The 22,746-nt window shown below is 33.3% G+C and overlaps 3 protein-coding genes across 3 annotated transcripts; 1 reads left to right on the top strand and 2 right to left on the bottom strand.

Annotated features, from left to right (window-relative positions):
* Positions 1 to 998: 998 nt before the first annotated feature.
* LOC126775525 (uncharacterized) lies at positions 999 to 10,757 on the bottom strand. Its single transcript, XM_050497535.1, has 12 exons — positions 10,511 to 10,757; positions 10,199 to 10,333; positions 9,928 to 9,994; positions 9,583 to 9,755; positions 8,853 to 9,023; positions 7,176 to 7,318; positions 6,731 to 6,858; positions 4,399 to 4,759; positions 3,586 to 3,754; positions 2,183 to 2,635; positions 1,810 to 1,955; positions 999 to 1,111 (listed from the first exon to the last, which is right to left on the bottom strand). Exons 1-11 carry the CDS (start codon positions 10,626 to 10,628, stop codon positions 1,810 to 1,812), a joined length of 2,064 nt encoding a protein of 687 aa, XP_050353492.1. The 5' UTR covers positions 10,629 to 10,757; the 3' UTR covers positions 999 to 1,111.
* A 2,195-nt stretch (positions 10,758 to 12,952) lies between these two features.
* On the bottom strand, positions 12,953 to 17,315 carry LOC126775519 (egalitarian protein homolog). The gene has a single exon (XM_050497520.1). The coding sequence runs from the start codon at positions 17,178 to 17,180 to the stop codon at positions 14,616 to 14,618; it is 2,565 nt and encodes an 854-aa protein (XP_050353477.1). The 5' UTR covers positions 17,181 to 17,315; the 3' UTR covers positions 12,953 to 14,615.
* A 564-nt stretch (positions 17,316 to 17,879) lies between these two features.
* LOC126775601 (vacuolar protein sorting-associated protein 29) lies at positions 17,880 to 21,274 on the top strand. The gene is made up of 4 exons (XM_050497648.1): positions 17,880 to 18,083; positions 18,286 to 18,477; positions 18,612 to 18,847; positions 19,636 to 21,274. Exons 1-4 carry the CDS (start codon positions 18,081 to 18,083, stop codon positions 19,751 to 19,753), a joined length of 549 nt encoding a protein of 182 aa, XP_050353605.1. The 5' UTR covers positions 17,880 to 18,080; the 3' UTR covers positions 19,754 to 21,274.
* Positions 21,275 to 22,746: the final 1,472 nt, after the last annotated feature.

Below are 22,746 nucleotides of genomic sequence, written 5' to 3' on the forward strand. Positions count from 1 at the left end.
TGTCTAATCACTTGTATGTATACTATATTCCAATGATAGGATTTTAAATAAACAATTAATCCTTAGATTTTTTATAGTATAGGTAGGCGGACAAGCATATGGGCAACATGATGGTAAGTGGTCACTAACGTCCATAGACATTGGCATTGTAAGAAATGTTAACCATCGCTTACATCGCCATTGCGCCACCAACGTCGGGAAGTAAGATGTTATGTCCCCTGTGCCTATAATTACACTGGCTCACTCACCCTACAAACCGGAATATAACAAGTACTGCTGTTTTGCGGTTGAATATCTGATAAATGAATGGTACCTACCTAGACGAGCTTGCACAAAGCCCTACCAGTACCAGTTTAGATATTCCATGCGATTTTCTATTATCTCAGCTATATTATGCACTACAAACAGTGCTCGATTACCAGTGCCACATAACTACTTATAACAATTTTAATTTTACTACAAAAATTCTGATAATAGATAAAATATTTAATACTATAGAATACCACAATTTATTTATATCTCGAACAATGACGTCAGGTCAAACTTAATTCCTGTCATTGGAATCAGCTATACGTACCGATCATGTAAAGGTAAACTAACAGCCTGTGAATGTCCCACTGCTGGACTAAGACCTCTTCTTTTTTGAGGAGAAGATTTGGAGCTTATACTACCACTGCTCTAGTGCAGATTGGTGAAATACACATGTGGCAGAATTTCAGTGAAATTAGACACATGCAGGTTTCCTCACAATGTTTTCCTTCACCGTCAAGCACGAGATGAATTATAAACACAAATTAAGCACATTAAAATTCAGTAGTGCTGGCCCGGGTTTGAACATCGGTTAAGAGTCACGCGTTCTAACCACTAAGCCATCTCGGCTATGATCATGGTTATAAACTAATAATAATCCAAGCTTTTCATGTATACCAACCAACAGCAAATGACACTTGCATTCCACCCTTATATATTTAATAAAGCTTAAATAAAAATAAAAGACATTAATTAAAAAAGTTTTATTTACATTTTACCAACATTTCTAGCATAAATAATTCTTAAGCACATGAACAACGATTAAACATCACATAAATAATTTATAAAATCCAGGAATTACCTGAAATCAATAAAATTAATTAATAGATAAACTAATTTAAAATTACGATAAAAAAATAGCAAGTCACACATCCTAGCTTTATTGCTATACTTATAACTCAGTAGTCGAGTATCGAACTTTGAAAGTGCATATAATTTGAATGATAATGCCCATTGCTACTATTGGTCTTATGATAGTGTCAGTAGTTGGACAGAACTCTTTGATGTATATTGAAAAATTTCTCGAACTTAAATCATTTGGTTTAATGTGGCGAATACACAGATAGAAGTGACCTTATAGTTGATTTTAAACATATGACGGCGACTGCGATAGATCAGCGGCACGCCCGTCATCGGTAGGAGCTTCTGGTACAGGGTTTATGGCGTAGGTCTCAGGCAATTAACCACAAAGTTACAGTATGATAGTTCTTGTATTTTATGTAGGTAATCAGCAATCACAAAGTAGGTATATTAAAACTATCATAATTTCGTGAACCAACGGTCCCGTTTGGAAACTCCAAACGATTCCAATCATGTGACTCATTACGTCACGGCGTTCACATCTCACCGTTACAATAAAATCAACTGAGTTACTAATTATTCGTAATCGACGACATATAATTCATAAAACATACAGTATGAAAGGAATATTCGATTATTTATAAAGTTACATTTTACAAATTGGCAAAAATAGCAGCTTCCGAATGAAGCAAAACGAACCTACTCGTCCGGCATCCTGACCGGTATCCCTCTGGCCACCAAGCTGCTGGCGATCATCATGAAGTTGGTAGCGCCTCGAGCGCGACACATCGCTCGCAGCACGTCCCTCTCGGGCGGCACGGGCTCCCTGTTCTCCACGTTCAGGTCTGGAACCATTATGACAGATCGTATCAGACAAATATCTCTCGACAGATAAAATTAAATTAAATTTCAATGCAGGGAAATCAGACAGATTCGTTCGCCAATAAAGGTCAACGCAATAAATAGTACTCATGTCTGCTGACAGACAACTGCCAGAAACCCGCAGAGAGCGTATTTGCGAGTACACAGATCGGAGATAAATCTGGCGTCACGGGTCCACCGAGGCGCTCACCGAGCACGCCGCGGCTCCAGTCGGCCTTGCCCACGCGGCGCCAGGCCAGCGGCGCGGCGGACGGCACGGCGAGCGCCAGCAGCGCCGTGACGGCCTTGTCCACCTCCAGGTCGGTGACCTCCCACAGCATGCCCAGCACGAGCGGGCAGGCGGCCACGTGCAGGTGGTGGTGCGCGGCGGCGGCGGGCGCGCGCGCGGGCGGGCGCGCCAGGCGCACGGAGCCGCAGCCCGCCAGCAGCGCGGCGGCGCGGCCGCACGCGCGCTCCACGCCCGCGCCGCCGCCGCCGCCCGCCACGCCGTCGCCGTGCCCGCAGTACAGGAACACGTCGGCGTCCGCCAGGTCGCGCACGAAGCGCTCGGGCGGCGGCGCGTGGCCCACGTGGCCGCTCCACGAGGGGCACCAGTACTGCACGAACGAGCTCATGCGCAGCTCCATCCTTTCGAGATTCTTCTCTGAAATTACAAAAGTGCTTGTATGTATTACATCTTTACTCGCCTAGTCGTCCTCGTTCCATTTATATACTTTTGAATTGTCATTTTGTAATCATTAGCCAATCGTTGTCCACTGCTGAACATAGGTCTCTCCCAAGGTGCGCCAAAGCTCCCTGTCCTCCGGCTTCCGCATCCAGTTGGTGCCCGCCACCTTCTTAAGGTCATCGGTCCACCTGGCTGGAGGGCGCCCTACGCTGCGCTTGCCGATTCGCGGTCTCCACTCTAGGACTCGTCTGCTCCAACGGCCATCGGTCCTACGACAGCCCACTGCCACTTCAGCCTGCTAATTTTGCAACCTATGTCAGTGACTCCGGTTTTTTTCCGGATAATCTCATTTCTGATCTTTGATTTTTTTAATTTTAATTCAACCAAAGTAAAAGCAAGAACACTTAAATGTTACATATAAATGTTATTGAGATACAAAACCAAACTATTTGTTAGAAACAAAGTCTGTATCACTAATTATGGGTAATAGACAATATATCTTTTTTTTTCAATTAAAGATCAACGATGAATCATTAATGTATTAGGAAAAATAATATAGAATAAGAAATCATTTGAGTATACAAAAAATAAGAAAGGACACACAATTGATCTATGGAATCCATTTTTAGCACAGACACAATAGACTTTATATAATTTATAAAAATTAGTCAAGTCAGTCTATGTCAAGATGTAAAGCATTAATATAAAAAGCTTGTTAACAACATAACACTTGGACTTACATAAAAGTGTTTCGTATACAAAACAATCGAATACTTCAGAAAAATCACTGTATATATTTTGTTCCATAATATAAATAAAGGTGATAATCTTTATGACTTTATCCATGCATCGAAAATATTTCTAGTCAATGCTATACCCGCTTCGTGGAGCGATCCTTAATAAAAATATATTGCTTATATAATTACCAGGATTTATAATGTATCTGCCAACATCAGCATTTGCCTTGAAATAACCATCGACAATGCGATCCTCGTGGACCTTATACAGCATGTACAGGAAGTGAATGTTTTCTATACGCGATACAGGCTGCTGGTTTATTATTGGCAGGGTCTCCCACGGAAATGTATCAAGCATCTGTAATTTACATTATTATTTATGAATACCATAGATTATTTTAGACTAATTTTCGCACATAGCTTCACATGTTAGGAGCGGGAGGGGGGGGGTCAAAGGTGTTAACTTTAAAACAGTATCCTTCCTTGAGTTTCAAGCTTGCTTTATATCAAATTTCATAAAAATCGTTTTAGTGGTTGAGATGTGGAAACGTGACATACAGACAGAGTTACTTTCGCAATTATAATATTAATATATATACCATTTAATGATGTTATGTCAATTTAATGTCAGTTATTTATTAACTTTACTACTTCCATTAGAATCGACTACGTGCCAATGTTTCCATTGGGTTGATATGCTTGTCTATGTATAGTCTATCATAGAGGACCCATCACAACTCGAGGGGAGTAAAACAGAAAGAGTCAAGTAAGTTTTTGACTTTACTTCAAAGACATATGTATCACTTCATAAGAGTATCTGTTTAAGTTGTTAATTTTAAATGTTTAGTGATAACTTGATGGTGAAACTATACAATAAATAAATAGATAAACATATTGTGATTTTTACTTTTATTTATCTCCCTTTACTTTCTTTAAAATATAAATATTTTTATTCTTTAAAATATAAATATTTTTATTCTTTAAAATATAATATTTACTTACTTCATCGACAATTAGTATAACCGGGTTTCGTTTCGCCTTCTTCAAGTCTTCCCATTCGTCGCCATCTCTTATCTTCAATGCAACTTGAGAGAAAGCTCTTATACCATCGACAAGTGTAAAATTATGAATTTTCTCGAAACACTTCGACAAACATTTTAAACACAATTCGTTTAAAAATTTAAAATCTTTATTACAATTTTCACAATCACTCGCGTTTAAGAATTTCCTCACATCATCTGTGTTGCCATGTTCGGTTAAAATTTTTCTTAAGCATGATTTAATCTGTTGAGATGACAACACTGAACTGTTCTCAAGCAAGTTGTACAGAAGGACTTTTTGTTTCTTCGTTAGTTTTAAAAATCTGTAATAAAAACAAGGAAAAATGTTTAAAAATCATAGAAATTTACTGGTGGTAGAGCTTTATGCAAGCTCGTCTGGGTAGGTACCACCCACTCATCAGATATTCTACAGCAGTACTTGGTATTGTTGTTTACCGGTTTGAAGGGTGAGTGAGCCATTGTAATTACAGACACAAGGGACATAACATCTTAGTTCCCAAGGTTGGTGGCGCATTGGTGATGTAAGCGATGGTTAACATTTCTTACAACGCCAATGTCTATGGGCGTTGGTGACCACTTATCATCAGGTGGCCCGTATGCTCATCCGCCTTCCTATTTTATAAAAAAAATATTATTAAACTTACAATATAAGACATATTGTAAACATTATCTATATTATTACTTTCTACCTTTTCATTTTATCTCGTTTTTAGGTCACGGCGGCCAATCTCAACGAGTACTAGCCAGTAGCCTGTGTAGTTATCACACAGGGCATATAGTGCACAAGTGTGTGCTCAAACACAGGTGCAGTCTCTGTTCCCTTACACATACTAATATATATCCACACCGATGTGAAAGCCACTCTAAACCAGAATTAAAATTTCATCATTAACATCAAATTGAATGAAACAAAAGAACTTGTTAAGTAAAATTGCTTGCAAATAAACTTTACTCCTTAAGTAATTAATTTTTTTTTTATCATAAATTTTATATTCAAAAAGCAGCTTTCTTTTATAATTATCTGTATTTTATTGTAGATTTTCTAGTTTCTAGAGCAATGTTCAAAAAGCAAATTTAATGCATCCATTAATTAATTCATTATATTATTTGCATTTAAAATTGTTCTAGATTTGTTTTGTCTGAAGCACATTATTATTTATTTGGTGTAATAAAAGATTACATTTTTGCATTAAACTTGTTTAGAAAACGGTTGAAATAATTTTGGATATTCATTTTCAAAATAACTTTATTCAGCGAGAATTTCTTAAATATATGATATTTACATATAAAGTTAATAGACGGTAGTGGTTGTTTGATGAAAAGTACAATATCACGGGAGAAACAAGTGTTATGTTTGATATATTTATATTTTGGATAGAATATTTAAAATGATACAGTTATATCGTCTGTATATTATCGTCTGGTAGGTACCACCCACTCATCAGATATTCTACCGCCAAACAGCAGTACTTGGTATTGTTGTGTTCCGGTTTGAAGGGTGAGTGAGCCAGTGTAATTACAGGCACAAGGGACATAAAATCTTAGTTCCCAAGGTTGGTGGCGTATTGGCTATGTAAGCGATGGTTGACATTTCTTACAATGCCAATGTCTAAGGGCGTTTGGTGACCACTTACCATCAGGTGACCCATATCGTCCGCCTTCCTATCTTATTAAAAAAAAAATATTGGTTTCCTTTGCCCATATTTCGTGTAGTTGGATGTATTTTACTGGTGTATTGACTCATATCATACAGGTGCTTAATAATAACGCTTTATAGACGCTTACCAGCTCTGTAGAGCTAGTGGATAGATTCGTTCTAATTCAGTTTGTCGGAAACCACAGTTAAACTATTATTATTATTATCGACTGCCTGGTTGGTCTAGTGGCTTGATATAAGGCCGCAGACCCGGAGGTCCTGGGTTCAATCCCCAGGTCGGGCCAATAAAAAGTTATTGGGTTTTTCTATCAGAAAAATTCTCAGTAGCAGCCTGGAGTCTGGAAGTTGGAAGTGTGTACACTCCCGTGCCTCGGAAAGCACGTAAAGCCGTTGGTCTTGCGCCTGAACTCTTTCCGGTCGTGTCGGATTGCCGTTCCATCGGATTATGAGAGTTAGGGATAAGAGAGTGCACCTGTATTTGCGCATACACTTGTGCACTATAATATCTCCTGCGTAGTTGGCTAATCTCTCTTGAGATTGGCCGCCGTGGCCGAAATCGGTCTGGAGGACATTATTATTAAACTATTATAAGTTTATCATTTGTAACAAAACTCACCCCCAGTCAACTATAGCCATGTCCACTAGATTTATCAGTCTATCCCTTATTTTAGTATCCATTAGCTTCCCGTTGAGTAAGCTGGACCATCCTCCGAGCCATTCCTTATACATTACATTGATGACACTCTGAAAATATAACATTCCATGTGATGATAAAGTACAACAAAGCCTGTGGACATATTCCACCACACCCACGGAGTAACCCATTGCATGTCAGAGTATTTTCATGTGCCAGAAATTCATGTAGTTTGCCTCACGATATTTTCCTTCGCCGCTGAAAATGGGATGAGTATTTTTTTATTTATTTATGCCGTTTCTAAAAAGTAATAAAGTCCGTACATTTGCGGCCCTAGGCTCAAGCCTACTCAGCCAGTTGGTAAATCAGCCACGGCTATTTGAAAGTATGTACTATTATTAATATTGCAGGTTTATTATTTTTATACCTTCAATCTCAAATCAATATCTTCACGTCTGCTCCAATAATTTTGCACCAAGCGTTTGTTGTTCAAGAATTGAGCATTATCTATGGTCTTGTAGTTTTCATCCAGGAGTGAGTATAACTCTTCAAAAAGGGGTTTTTCTTCACCTACAGTCATAAAAACACTAATAATTCAACAGGATATTATTAACCTACCATTGAACTGGTAATAATTGTTTACTTTAGTTACTTATCTATAAAGGCGATGATCAATTAAATAATTTATTGTGTAGATCTAGTGTAAGTATTTACTGGAGTAACTGATTGATGGAACTCTGTTTTATATTAATCATGGACCCATAAACACATTTGTACATAATATTGATGCTATGAAGAGCAGCATTTCTATGATAATTTCAACAGTTCCAACCCATATGACACTCGAAAACTGACAATTTAAGCATCACTGAATTTAAATGTTCTCAATTTGTGTTAAAAATTTATCTTGTACTCGGCAGTTCAGCATATCGTGATAATTTGACACATGTTAATATAGATATCTTTAAGGAAAATTTATTTAAGTTCTTAGAAGCCTTAAAAACTGTATTTGTCATTAATATTCCTATATTTTTATTTGTTCTGTTTTTAAAATTACATTTTAAATACTTTTTATATATTTTAATTAATTATTAAATAACTTGTTATTGTTATGTTTGAATGTAAAAGTGAAAACTTTGTTGGCTTATGTGAGACTTATTTTGCTACCAAATTTTTATGTATTATATTATGCTGTATGTTACCAAAATAAATAAATAAATGTTTAATACGCCCGCATTGGAGCGTCTCCTCAAAAACGAGGAACAGCTGCTGTGGTCCATTAACAGCCTCAATACATTGTAATTCTTGTTAAAGCTTACTGACAAGTACATATTTACATTTTTTTTAATCATTTTTGACATTTTGACTGTTAGAGAATTAAATATTCTACCTTAGGAACAAACAGTGTGTAAAAATATATATATTGCAGAAATTTGTCTACTTCACCCGCTCATAATTAGGTAGCCCATTGTTATTATGTTAGATTTGTATATAATTTTTACAACTTATTTCACAAGCAGCTTAAGGTAATCGCATATAAATAAAAAACTACAATGGTGAAAGTTTAATAATGAGATTAAGTTTTTAGTAAAAATTTTATATTATTATAAGCAATTTCTGCTTTGCATCTGCACAAAGTCTATAGCTATAAACCAGATAGCTATTCATACCGACTTTGTGCAGGTGAACTTTGAGTTACATTCCTTTTTTTCTTTTATTTATTTAATATAGGACACACTGACTGGGACATGATTGTAAGTGGTCACCACTAACCATAAACACTGTAAGAAATATTAACAATCCCAAACATTTCTAAGCTCAACCAACCTTGAGGATTAAGATGTTATGTGCCTTTAGTAACACTAACTCATCGTCAAACTGAAATACAATGATACTAAGCATTGCTGTTTAGCACTAGTAATGAATTTGACAGTATCTGTGTGTACATAATAAGTGAGATATTAAGAATATATCCATAATATTAAAGCTTTATATCAATAATAAAATTTTAGTCCAACCACTTCAGAATGGGGTTACCTCAAATGTCAAAGTGTTTTGGGTCTCTAAGAACATATTAATAATTAACAATTAAGTGAAACTGTACCTTTAGTCACATTTGCTGGTATTTCAATAGTTATTGGTCCGATATCTTGATCCAAATAGTCATTGGAGAGTAAAGTGAGATAAATAGAATCTATTTCCGTCCTGTACTCGACAAACAGCTTCAAATTTTCATTGGGATTATATGGGGCCGTCAATTGGATTATTGTCCATTCTGAAATTAAGAGAATAGTATTTTGTTTAAATATAAAATTTATTTTTATTTATTTTATTTATTCTTTATTGCACACAATTTACAAACATATAAAAAGTAGTACATTTAGAATGCAAAGGCGGCCTCTCCAGGTAACCTCTGTAAAGATAATTTTTTAATAGGAATGAACATTGAAACCTATATTTTTCTTCATCATATTTTATGACACATAATACTGAACCTCATACTTAATAAAAATATTCACTCACAAAAGATTGTCTGTGAAACATTAAATTAACAAATATTTATTTACATATATATTTTTTTCGGGTCCTTACGACAAGCATGTACTTGTACTGCCACAGATTTTACCACTGTACATTATTTAATATGTATTGCTAATAGTATAAGTGAGCTGTAAGGTTTTTTACGAGTAATAGAGTTCTTTAACCTGAACAGATAATACAGTGACAACATTGGCTTGAGATTGGAAATCTCTAGTTAACACTCTCTCTTACGCTACCTAGTTTACCTTTAAATTATATTTATGATAGGTTCAACAAATAAACAGGATTCTTACCTTTAGGGAGCTCGCTCAATATCTTAAGGAAGTTGTCAACATTGTTCTGTGGGCCAAATCTCATATACCTTTTATAAAAAGGCAAGTTATCATCATATTCATATTCTTTTAATATATCCTCAGCTTCAGTATCATCTAATAAGAGATTTAATAACTCTTCGTCATCTTTTGATCTTAAAATAAGTAAGCATTAAAATAGATCAATGAGTTATTATACTTAAAGAATTTTTTTTTTATTTTCTTTCATGATATAATAATTTAATTAATTTGAAAAGATCAATAATGACTTTTTAGATTTAAGCACAATAAAATCAACACTAACAATTCAGAAAAAAAAATACTCACATGGGGTTAGCATCGATAATATTTTGCACAGGTTTTATATATGTTGTTATTTTACTTAATTTGTTATCTAAAAAAAATACTTTAATAAATTCAACACATCAATATATAATTCATGACACATATGAGTGAATATATAGAGATAAGTTTTCATGATTTATAACACAATAACGAACACCCGTTTAAATTGATAGATAGATTATATCATCCCAAATGTTTTCAACTATTCATGAGTTAAATGCAACAATTATTACTTTATTATGGCACATATTACCTGAATAACGTATTTGTTCGTCTCTGTATACAGCGAGTGTTCGTAATGTTGATGACGCAGATTCACTGAAATAAAATGCGCACTCTTTCTCTTGACCCTCTGCTAAATGTTCAACTCCCATCAGTTTCCTTCCACCTACATATAAAAGCTGTTATTTTAGGAAGTACATGAAACTTATTATATTACTCATAAATATATTTCGACGATAAAGAACGTGCTTCAACGTAACATGTTAACAAAAATTTATATATTTATAGTGAGCAGCTTGAAAATATAGTTTAAAACAATAAAGAATCCGATATAGCCACTTACTTTCATAATTCGGTCCGCTAGGAGTGCTCGGTATATCTTTTACATACTTATTGAGTATGTTTTTATAAACTGGCTTGGTATATTCAATTTCGTTAGTAAATACATCAAAATCCTCCATTTGAACTTATTATATTCCGAAAAATATTATAAACATTCAATCAACACAGTTATTATTTTCATAAATTCAAATTTTTGACGTTTAAATTTTATAACGAGCATTGCTACATACATTTTATAGGTCTTATTTCTATATCCAAAAAGTTCAAAAATATAATATATTTAAATGTCATCTTTATCTTTGTTTTTTTTTTTTAAGGCAAAAGTGTTGCTCTTTACAACCTCATCGTATTATTTACCTTTCAAAATAAATTTGTTTACACGCTATTTAAAGACTAAAAATAATGATAATGTCAATGTCAATCAATAATTGACTAAACTGAGTATTTCTTTGCATAATAAAGGGTTTATTTTAACGCAGTGGAATCATTGAATTACTCCTTGGTAGTAAATCGGGGGTAAAACCCAATTTACTCGAATAGAACAACCTATTATATTATACTATGATTATTTTAGATCGCTTGTATGCAGATTTATAAACAATTATAGTACTATAATTATTGTGATCAAGAAAATAGCCGTAGTGGGAAAATATAAAATCATAATTGTTTATCGTAATCATGGTTTTACGACTACCAAATTTTTTAAATAAATGTAACATTATTACTATATTTTGTGAGAGATCCTACCATAAATAGGTAGGTAAATAATAAAACCATTATCAGATTTTACAACTAGTTTATATTATTTTGAGAACTGTAATAGTAGGCTATATAGTAGGTATTTGAATTTTTAGATAAGTATAGAAAAAACCGCTGCAAAATCAAGGCGCAAAGTTCAATTGACGGTCTGCTAATGAATGACAAAGAAAATTATTATTGAAATTCCACTTGCATTATGCAATCCGCATACTAATAAAATGTGCTCAAATGCTTATCGACTTTCACATTCTTAGTCTTTTGATTTTATTGACTAGAGTAGTTACTTTTAAATACTAGGATACTTTAATTAGTAAAAAAATATGGTTTGACAGTACCTATCTCGTATTTGGCACGGCGACAGTATTTACCACTGTTACAAATTTTATATTTGAATGTTCTCAGAGTACAAAACAAAATTGTTAACTTAACAATTGGTGCATTTTACAAAAACTTATTAATAAATAACACATATGTATTGATCATAAGTTATTTTATTCCTTAAAAAAGTAAATAATTACGATAAGTAGGTAGTACTTTTTACTTATTTAATTAAAACAACAATATGCGTATTTACTTTCTACCGACAGCACTACCCGTTTTTGTTTAAAATCTACCTACAATTGCACAACAATCACGAGTCTAATTTCTGACCGGCCAACTTAGATCGCGTATATTATAATTTATGGAATAGAAACAACATCACAAATTACTATTTCATATTTCTACAAAGATGACACCAGATAAGTGGTCACCATCTCCCTTAGACACTGTTCATGTAAGATGTATTAACCGCCTTTTACATCGTCAAAGCGCCACCTACCTTAGGAACTAAGTTCATATATCCCTTGTGCCTGTAATTACACTGGCTATCTCAACAGAATACAACAAAACTTATTGTTGTTTAACGGTACAATATCTGATGAGTAAGACACAGTACACAGTACAGTACGGGGTTGCACAAAACCCTACCAGCAATTAGTAAAAGACCAAGACTTGTTATTTAATCAGTATTTTTGTAGACTAAATAATCGTGTTACGTTTACGAGTATCACAATTACAGTATTAAACGTAAGCCCTTATAATATTATAATCGGATTAAAACCTGTCTGACTGTGCTATTAGAGAAAGCCATACTCTGTTATATAATATATAAACGGCGATGAACTTTATTTACATTCGAAACCGAACACATACTGAATTAATTATGATTAATAATGTATTTGTAGGAATGTTTTTATTGTCGTATATTTGTAAAATTTATAAGTCAACAATTCTGATAACACCGAATTTCAGTCACAAAACTACATGTATTATACTATATAACTAAATATATTACTATGAAAAAAAATATTTTATTACTTAATATTATAAAGTGGAAATGTGAGTTTCTTGTCTCCCTTTTACGTCTTAACTAGTTAACCGATCATAATGAAATTATGCAGACTCGTTGTCAAGGAGCAGGGTGCAAAAAAGGAGAGTGTACCTAACTTCTCCGACTTCTACACCTAGTATTTCAAAATTAAAGAAATAATAAAATTGTTATATATCAAAATAACTTCATTGTGTGAAATGTACTGAACTTTTTTCAGGTTCTTAAACAAAGAAAATATTTAATGCTTCTAAAACCTACTAGCAATAAGGTATACTAAAAATATTATATAATATGATTATTAATAAAAAACAATATATTTTAAAACTTTTATTTATAATAAACATAAACAATGTGCAAATTAATAAACAGCTAATTTGCTACATTTTAGTAACCAACAAACTTGGTTTTTACAATTGAAAAGAGTTACTTCTCCGTTTCAGTTAGTTAAATAATAATTACAAACGGTCAGCTTACGTTGACTAAAAATGCTCCTTATTAGTTTAAAAATTATTAGTGGCACTGAAAAAAAAAATGTTTTGCAAAATACAAAATATATGCAAAAACTCTCAAAATTGTGCAATATTAAGGGCACAAAACAATAAAATAATAAATTTGCTAAAATGGACGCCAGAAATGTTTTGATTATTGTTTTAGGCTTTAATAATTAAAAAAAAGTATAATTTCGTAGTTACATACAAATTATTTGGAAATAAAATTTGGATATAGGAAATACTGATGAGAAATACATAAAAAGCTAACCATGCTAATAAATACAGGCAACTAGTAAATCAAGCGTATTATAACATATCACTTAAGTTTTAACATATTTATCATGTATATAACACAGAAATAAACTATTCGAAAGAATTCAACATGCTTAGTAACACCTACTATTCAATGTTGCTAGCTTACATTGATCTTATATTTGCAGATGTCACTTGACATTTTCGTAATATTTTTGTAAAAATCCTAAATGACATCGATCTAACGAGAATTTTTATAAATAAATATCATCTAAAGAATGTGTACATATTTTCCTAAATACGTATAAAAGCTACACGTCCACGTTATTAGTATTTTTTAAAGGCATCCGTCGGATATGACTCGAAGGCACAAAATTATTTAAAAAAAAACACAATAGTCCTTTCGCTATCGTACAAAATATTAAACAGTAGTTAATTTATTTAACTCGTTAAACCTACAATAAGTTATTTTCCAAGCACCGCCTCATAATATTAAATCTCTTTCAACACTAACCTATGTAATAATGATTAAATACTAGTGTAAATCTAAACAATATTCAGTTAAATATTTGAACAATAAAACTTTTATTGTATAACTATTATTGCCATTTTCGATATAGTTTTAGTAGCAAGAGCTACAATACAGTGTGATATATATAAAAAAGATGCAATTCACTCTTTTTGAAATGTACTCGATCATTCTGATTTAAAAACAAAGATTACTGAATGCTAAACAACATATCACTGTTATCTTATATACAATGCAAAATAGATCGAGAAGAAATCAAGGCCATAAATCTATCACATTAAGTTCGGATTGCTTCGGCAATAGCCAAATAAATAACTATAAAATAAGTGATTGAACAGCAGATACTGACAATTCCATAAGAAGGAATTAAGTAGCTGTATATATTATGCGAATAACCGTTGCATTAGTTCGAATATACACGCACGTCTCCGCTCAAATGAACATACGGCGTAGGCGTTTAAGATACATTCGCTAATGCATGTCCTCACTACATAATTAATTCAATCATGAACAAACACCGCTATCGGACACTTGGTAAACTAGACCATAAACCCACTTTTAAGATTCTACGCTTCTAAACACTTTTTTAAAACTTAAAAACTAAGTAAAAAATTTAATTGATCACATATGGGAGTAGTTACGAAATTAAACTGTGGCACTCAGATAAATGGAAGTATGTATCATTTTCGTTGTCTGAGCGTCATCAAGACATGTTGTTGATACCTACTCTCTTGCCAAGAGGAGATGCGTCGAGAATCCTCTCGTTAAGTTTGTCCTCCTCTCTGAAATGAATCCTCGTAATCACGATGTCCCCTGTGCTTAATGTTTGCGAACCAACCTCGGCTTTCTTTATTTCATTGAGATCATTGCATTTGACGTCATCGGCTGAATTATGGCATTTGCAACAACAGTTTTTTCTATCTGTATCTCCAATATTTAATATTTGACTTAAATTTGACCAATCTTTGTTTTTAAGTAGAGGCAGCGTCTGTTCCATTGTTTGTGAAAATTTATCCTCTAGCTCTCCACTTAAAGGTGCCACGGCCGAGAGAATTGCTTCCAAACGATTAATTTTTTCAACTTTATCCATATTTGTGTCTGATAAAATTTCATCCATCATTTGCATAGATTCTGTGAGACTTGGAGGCTGTGTTGAATGTGGTGAGGATATGGAATCTGATGGGTTCGATTCTAAGCTAGCCATCTCATTTTCTTTTTCATCTTCATCAGAATCACTGTCCTTGTCTTGGCCCATTGCTTCAAGTTTTTCTAGTTTTTTGGAGATTTTATGACAGCCTTTAAGTTTTTCCTTTTCTTCTTCAGTCAATTCTAAATATCTAAGTAATCTTATTTCCCGATTGCTTAACACAATATTTTTTGTTGTCTCGGCTAATTTTTGTTTTAATTCACCAACTTCTGTGTTAATTTTTCTTTGCCGTTTTCTCAATTTAACTTCTGTTGGTTGAATGTGCATAAAGACTTGTTCATTTGATAGCTCTTCAAAAAGTTGTTGATTTTCAGGTTTAATATTACTTGACATGTAAGCATAAATTGCTGGATTTACTAAAGAAAGTACATCAGATGCGGCATAAATAATCATATCTTTTGTTAAAGGCCTTCGGGCCCAATAACGTTGGTCTCTTCGATATACATTTTTTAGTTGTTCCTTCATTGGATTCATTGGAGCGTTATACAATTCACAAAGTGCATTTAGACTTAGATTCTTAACTTTGTACACAGGAACACTTTGCTGTTGTAATTGCAACACTGCGTGGGCTGCCTGTGTATCAAAAACATTTTTTAGAGTGATCTCAAATTGATTGTGTAAATTGACTGAATCATTACGACAATCATGAATAATTTTGACAACAAATTCACTTTCTAATAGATCCTTGATTTTTCCTTCAACCACCATTCCGGGACAAGCCATAATATCGAGTATATAAACTTCTCCATTCATAGTTGCAATCTGACATAAAGTCAGAACACCTTTTAAACCCAAATTAATACCTTCACAATCGAAGGAAACTATACTTTTTGCAGTGCGCTTAACATTCATAATGCTGTCAACTAATGTGGCACATTCTCTTACATTTGCAATGACTGTTGCACTCTGTAATACCTTCTGCCTCCAAGCTTCGCCCATCATATTATTTCTTATACTCAATAAACCATTAGTTTCCTCGGAAGCACGAGCATTTAAATGATTGTTTACTCTATCTCTTACCATATTTTCAGCTAAATTCTTTATGACAATCGAGTTGATCCTCTGTTTAAGTGTCTGATTAGCAATGTTTGCTTGGGGACCACGGGGAGATTCAATAGGGCTGAGTATCCTATTTGCAGGACTTTTTGTCCCATCTGATGGTGTAGGACTAACTGATATTGGTGGTGCAGGGGAGACGGGTTTCTCTTCTACCACTTGCTTTGGTGGATCAGTCTTAACTTTAGGTTTAGCATTTAGATACATTACAGGTATTTTTGGCTTGCTTATTAATGTGACGAGGTTAGATTGTACGTGAAAGCTGTCTGAAAATATTTTCAGGAAAGCACTCAAATCGGCTGGTGTTTTGAACATTTGATACCAGTATTCTTGTGGGAACCGTGACACAATAAGGTGAAAAAGCTGGTCCACCATCACTGGGCCCTTGGCCTCGATACACTGTGCAACATAATCTAATAATTGTTGAGCAGTATCTGTGTTAATATTAGCCACAGGCAAATTGTGAAACTGCTCCGAATTGCCATGTGCATTATCTCGCCTATGATTATCACTGACTAGAACAACATTATCATCGGTGATCTGGAAGGTATCCGGGTGCTTCATGAGGAACTCCTTAAACTCCTTTATCCGCTGCCCAGAGATGTGACGCACTTGCGGGGACGCCTGGCTGCGATGCCCCAGGAGACTTTTTATCGGCACTTCAGTCCCCTCACCGTATTGGATCATCTTACTGGCAAAATACTCTTTCGCCTCTTCAATATAATCATTGTTGGAGGACGCGCCAGCGCCGCAAGGGTGCCTTTGAAACGTGTTGATATCAACATAGTCCCCGTCTATGTTGAACAACGCGGGGTATTGAGCCAGGAATTTCTTCAAGCCCGACTGCGACCCGCCAGCAATCTGACGCATCTCCTTGGTGAAACCCTTGGCACCAAACTGACAGGAAAGATCGTGCAACGTTCTCGGCTCGCCTTTATCGAGCAGGCGCTCCACGAAAAACAACAGAGTGAGATTTCTAGCGAGCTCATATTCCATTGATTCCATTTCCCAACAGTTGGTGCCAATGTGGTGTCTTACACTAAAATTTTTATACGTATATGTGTCACCCACAACACCATGAAATTCTTCAATTCAGATGCAAGCAGAGACAACAGAGGAAAGTGACGTGCTATTAGGTGTTGCAAGTTAAGTTTTCTTAATTTACAAATCACGTAAAACCATAATAACCACTCTTTTAGATTATGATCTAATGATGAATGATGACCTGTTAATATAATTTTATAAAAATATTTTTAGATTATTTAGGTAAAATTTCAATAGTAACAAAAATAATTACGTGATATGAAATATAATCAATATAAAAAATGTTAAAAAGTGAAGACAGACTTACAAATACTTGAAAATATTTAAATCGAACTATTAACTTTATTTAATTTAAACATATAACTAAGTAATTCAATAATCATAATGCTTTGTAATTGCCGTGGTTCTTCAAAGTTTTATTCCACAAAGAATTTTTTTAAATATACAATAAGAGTAACTTTTCTTTCTCTTAGATTTCGCGTTATTAAAGTCATTTTTATAATTATTCATTTTTAAAATTATTTTTAAATTATTTAAAAAATAACATGTTGTTCGAATGAATTATATGTTTAGTGATAAGGGTTTTAAAGGTAAATATTTAAGGAATATGCAACTCTAGATGTTGACTGTCACTTGTCAGTGAAGTTGAAAATAATTATTACTGTTAATTTATTTGCTATACGATATATCAGTGTAACTTTAGTCAAATATATATATTCAATTGTTGGCTTAAAGTGGGAGTAAACAGCTAATTAATGCAAAGAAACGCATACAAATTTACTAAAAATATTTATATCAGTTACGATAAAAGCTCTTAATTCTCGTATTTTTTAACGAAAAGTACCAGAAATCATTGATATAATGGTAAATATGTTATAAATCTTAAATTTAAAAAATAAATGTACTTACGTTTTATAGTCATAATAACATAATGTGACGGCATAAACAAGACTCCATAATTAATTAATTAAAAAATAAATAAAATAGTTGTGATGTCATTTTGATAAATGTGTAAAATTTTCCCGAAACTATAATGATTATCATAAATGTTCTTTAATATTTCCAGCTGGTCTTGGTTCTTGGTGATCTCCATATTCCACACCGTTGTAGCAGCTTACCACCTAAGTTTAAGAAGTTGCTTCTTCCTGGTAGGATCCAACACATACTCTGTACAGGTAACCTCTGTACAAAAGAGTCGTACGACTACTTGAAGACGTTGGCTAGCGATGTTCACGTCGTTAGGGGAGATTTTGATGAGGTATGTAATATAATGTTATATACATTTCTTATACTTGATGTATTTCACATTATTTTATACACACATAGAATCAACATCATGTAGAATGTTATATATAAACAGTTCGCATAAAATCAATGCTTAATTGCTTACAGAACTCCACATATCCTGAGCAAAAAGTGATAACTGTTGGACAGTTTCGCATTGGACTGATCCATGGTCACCAAGTCGTGCCGTGGGGTGATGAGGAGTCTCTTGCATTAGTGCAAAGGCAATTGGACGTGGACATACTTATATCTGGTCACACACATCGGTTTGAAGCATATGAACATGAGAACAAATTTTATATAAACCCGGGTTCTGCAACTGGTGCTTATAGCCCTTTGTATAGGTAAAAAAAAATTTTTTATATCAAAGAAATACACTTAATATGCATTTGTTTATATATATATATATATATATATATATAACAGGGGGTATAATATAGTGGCTAGTCAGAGTAGGTACTGATGATACTCAGTTACTTCTTAAACTATTTGTTCTAAGAATATATAAAACTGTTTTTAGAGATGTATAAATATCAATTTTTAGATTATATGAGTCTCCAATATCTACTTTGGTATCATCTATTTACTAATTACGGGTCCACCCCATAAATGTGGATAGTATCTTGAAGTGATGACAGTCAAATAAAATGCTTAATAAAGTATTGATGATACAATATATAATAAGAAAAACAATAAATGTGCACTAAAATAAACAAAAACATAGTTTTGACAATAAAATAAATATATTTTTGTTACTATTATAATAATATAGCAACAAAGTATATTGTATACAAATCAAAAACACACAAGACTTGCCATTACTGCGAAGAAGTTCGTCCTTACCCCCAAGCCCCCATTAAATGATGCACATAAGAATAAAAATTTATAAATAATAAATACATTAATAAATTCTAATAGACTATCATATTATTAAATATGAAATTACACTCACAAGAAATCAAGTAATACCAAGCGGCATATTTACTGACATTAATATCTTTCTGTTATCAATTCTTCTTAATTTATTGCAAAGGTTATGATAAAATGTGACCAAAGAGAAAATAACATTTAATAGTAAATAAATCTTAAATTAATTAAATATTCAATCATTAATAAAAATATTGTTTGACAGGAATGCAACACCATCATTCGTATTAATGGACATCCAGAGCTCCACAGTCGTCACATACGTATACAAACTGCTCGGTGATGAAGTTAAAGTGGAACGAATTGAATATAAGAAAGCGTAGTTTATAAACATTTTATATTTTGTAAGTCGGTAAGTATTTTATCAAATGTGTCTACTTTGTATTGTATAAAGAAATTATTATGTATTGTTCATTTTATTTCAAGTTGAGATAAACCAAAATTATATAATTATAAATGTTTCTTTTCAAATCTTTAGATTATGTGTACACATACAGAAATAATATTTAAATTGATTATTTTAATAAAAATAAATAAATAATGACCTCATTGATTTCGGCTGAGTTTTTATAGAAATTAGCAAACTGCGCAGGTGACATTATAGTGCACTAGTGTTTGTTCAAACACAGATGCAATGTTTAATCCCTTACTTTCATGATGCATTGGAAAGGCAATCTCACAATCGTGGAGAGTTCAGATAGGACCAACATTTTACGTGCTTACGGAGGCCCAGAACAGTAAACACTGCCAGCTTCTGTATTCCAGGCTGCTACTTAGAATATATTAAAAGAAAAACTCACTACGTTTTTACTATTTGAACAGAGGTTTTTGTAATCTGTCGCCTTATAAGCAAACCTTTACATTAATGAGGCAGTAAAACATATAAAGATAAAACCAGTCTCTCGTTAAAGAATTAAGTGTTAAATCTTAGTAGGTCCGCATATATATATATATATATAGAATAGGTAGGACGTGCATATGGGCCACTCATGGTAAGTGGTCACCAACACCCATAGGTGTTGGCATTGTAATAAATGTTAACCATCGCTTACATCGCCAATGCACCACCAACGTTGGGAACTAAGATGTTATGTCCCTTGTGCCTGTATTACACTGGCTCACTCACCCTTTAAACTGGCACACAATAAAACCAAGTACTGCTGTTTTGCGGTAGAATATCTACACAGACTTGATGTAATGAATGATAATAGCACCATATTCCTCACTAGAATGGTGGCATTCTGGCAATTTTGAGTTTTTTTTAAATATTTGTTCCAGTTATATTTTATCGTTTTTTTAGAATATAGAAGGCAGACGAGCATATGGGCCACCTGATAGTAAGTGGTCACCAACGCCCTTAGACATTAGCATTGTAAGAAATGTCAACCATCGCTTACTTAGCCAATGCACCACCAACCTTGGGAACTAAGATTTTATGTTCTTTGTTTCATTTAATTACACTGGCTCACTCACCCTTCAAACTGGAACACAACAATATCAAGTATACAAGGTCCTGTCTTAAAGTATCAAAGTTGATGTTATTTATAATTTTAAATCTGTAACTAACATAATATGTAAAGCCATAGTATATAAAATTACTTCTTCCATTATATAGTTTGATACATAGGAATTATGTATGTAAAGATTATTTAAAATATTTGTACATGTATACAAGAGGAAAAAATTAAAATTTTTATAACAATCAACCAGCAATTTTAAAGTTTTTTTTTTTCACAATGAATATTAGGTACAGTCAGAAAAACAAATTATGTAAATCTTAACTAGTTAACTTTAAAGTAAGAAATATGTAAACAAAATGTTATATAATATATAATATACTTATATCTTATTCTGTTTTATTTGTTGCTATGGGTCCCAATGGTATTAACTAAAAATTAAATATCGTGTTTACTATTTTGAAAGAAAATGTTTTTAAATAGATATTATATATTATTTGAAATGTCGTTACGCAAGAAAAAGACATTTGTTGTCCAATTATTTCAATAATAATAAACATGTACCTTCGAGATTCAGAGCTGAACCGCGGTATGCCCATTTCCGAACTCTGTTAAAATAACTTTTTTCTACCTGATGTTCTCAGGTTTTAATAATTAATAAATTGCTTTTTTTAATTTTCCAATCTTAATAAAAGTTGTTAGTCGTTGATTATTTGATATTTGTAATGTAAATATAACTTTAATCTGAATTGGACCAGTAGCGTTTACCTAAGACTTAAAAAAAAAAAGTTGTAACAATAAATCATAATTGTCAAAAAGCACTCATCCCCAATACACACACCTTCCTTATCAGCGCTATGGATATCAAATTTAATGTCTCGTTAAATAATTGACTATTTTGTCAAACCCGTATATTATAGCCTTAATAAAGTTTTGTAATCCATAATCCGTAAAGTCATATAGCATATGGGCAACCTGATGGTAAGTGGTCACCAACGCCAATTACATTGGCATTGCAAAAAATGTTAACCATCGCTTACATCGCTAATGCGCCACCAACCTTAGGAACTAAGTTGTTTTGTCCTTTGTGCCTGTAATTACACTGGCTCACTCACCCTTCAAAACGGAACACAACAATATTAAGTACTGCTGTTTTGCGGTAGATTATACCCTACCACAAGAAAACAGTATGGTTGTTTATTTGGTTATACCGGGGTGGTCAATTTGGTTTTTTACAAATAATAAAGGCATGTTAATTTTATATGAACATTGAGCACAAAAAAAATAGATGACGTCATTAGTGATCAAACAGGTACTTAAATTCCTAAATATAATTGTTAAAAATAAAGATATCTGTCTATGTTTGCTGATTGATGGATTTGTGGCACTCGTTATTTCCTGATTCGCGTAAGCCGATGTGAAGGCAAATCCAATACAACGGGAAATATTTCAGGCGCAGGATCAACGGTTTTATGTGTTTTTCTACAAGAGGGAGTGTAAAGACGCACACACAGACACTGAAAACTTCTAGACTTCGGGCTGCTACTGAGAATTTCTCGAGTAATAAGCCCGTTAAGTTTTAATTGATAGGACCCGGATTTGAACCCAGGTTAGTAATCAATTTTATGTAGGTAAACAAATTTTCTCAGTAGGTATCTACTTAGTATTGATTCCTAATATAATTTGACACGATGGCGACAATGGTCTTGTAAAAGTACAATTAAAAAGTATGTATGAGCATAATAATTCTATCTATAATTTTACATGTATCTGTTGGCAGTTGGACCTTTGGCATAGAAGTGATACGATATCAATTAATAATAAAAACTTCGTAAGTCAAAACCCTAGACACCTACAAC

This window comes from Nymphalis io, chromosome 18 (genome assembly GCF_905147045.1).
Source record: "Nymphalis io chromosome 18, ilAglIoxx1.1, whole genome shotgun sequence".
NCBI classification, from domain to species: domain Eukaryota; kingdom Metazoa; phylum Arthropoda; class Insecta; order Lepidoptera; family Nymphalidae; genus Nymphalis; species Nymphalis io.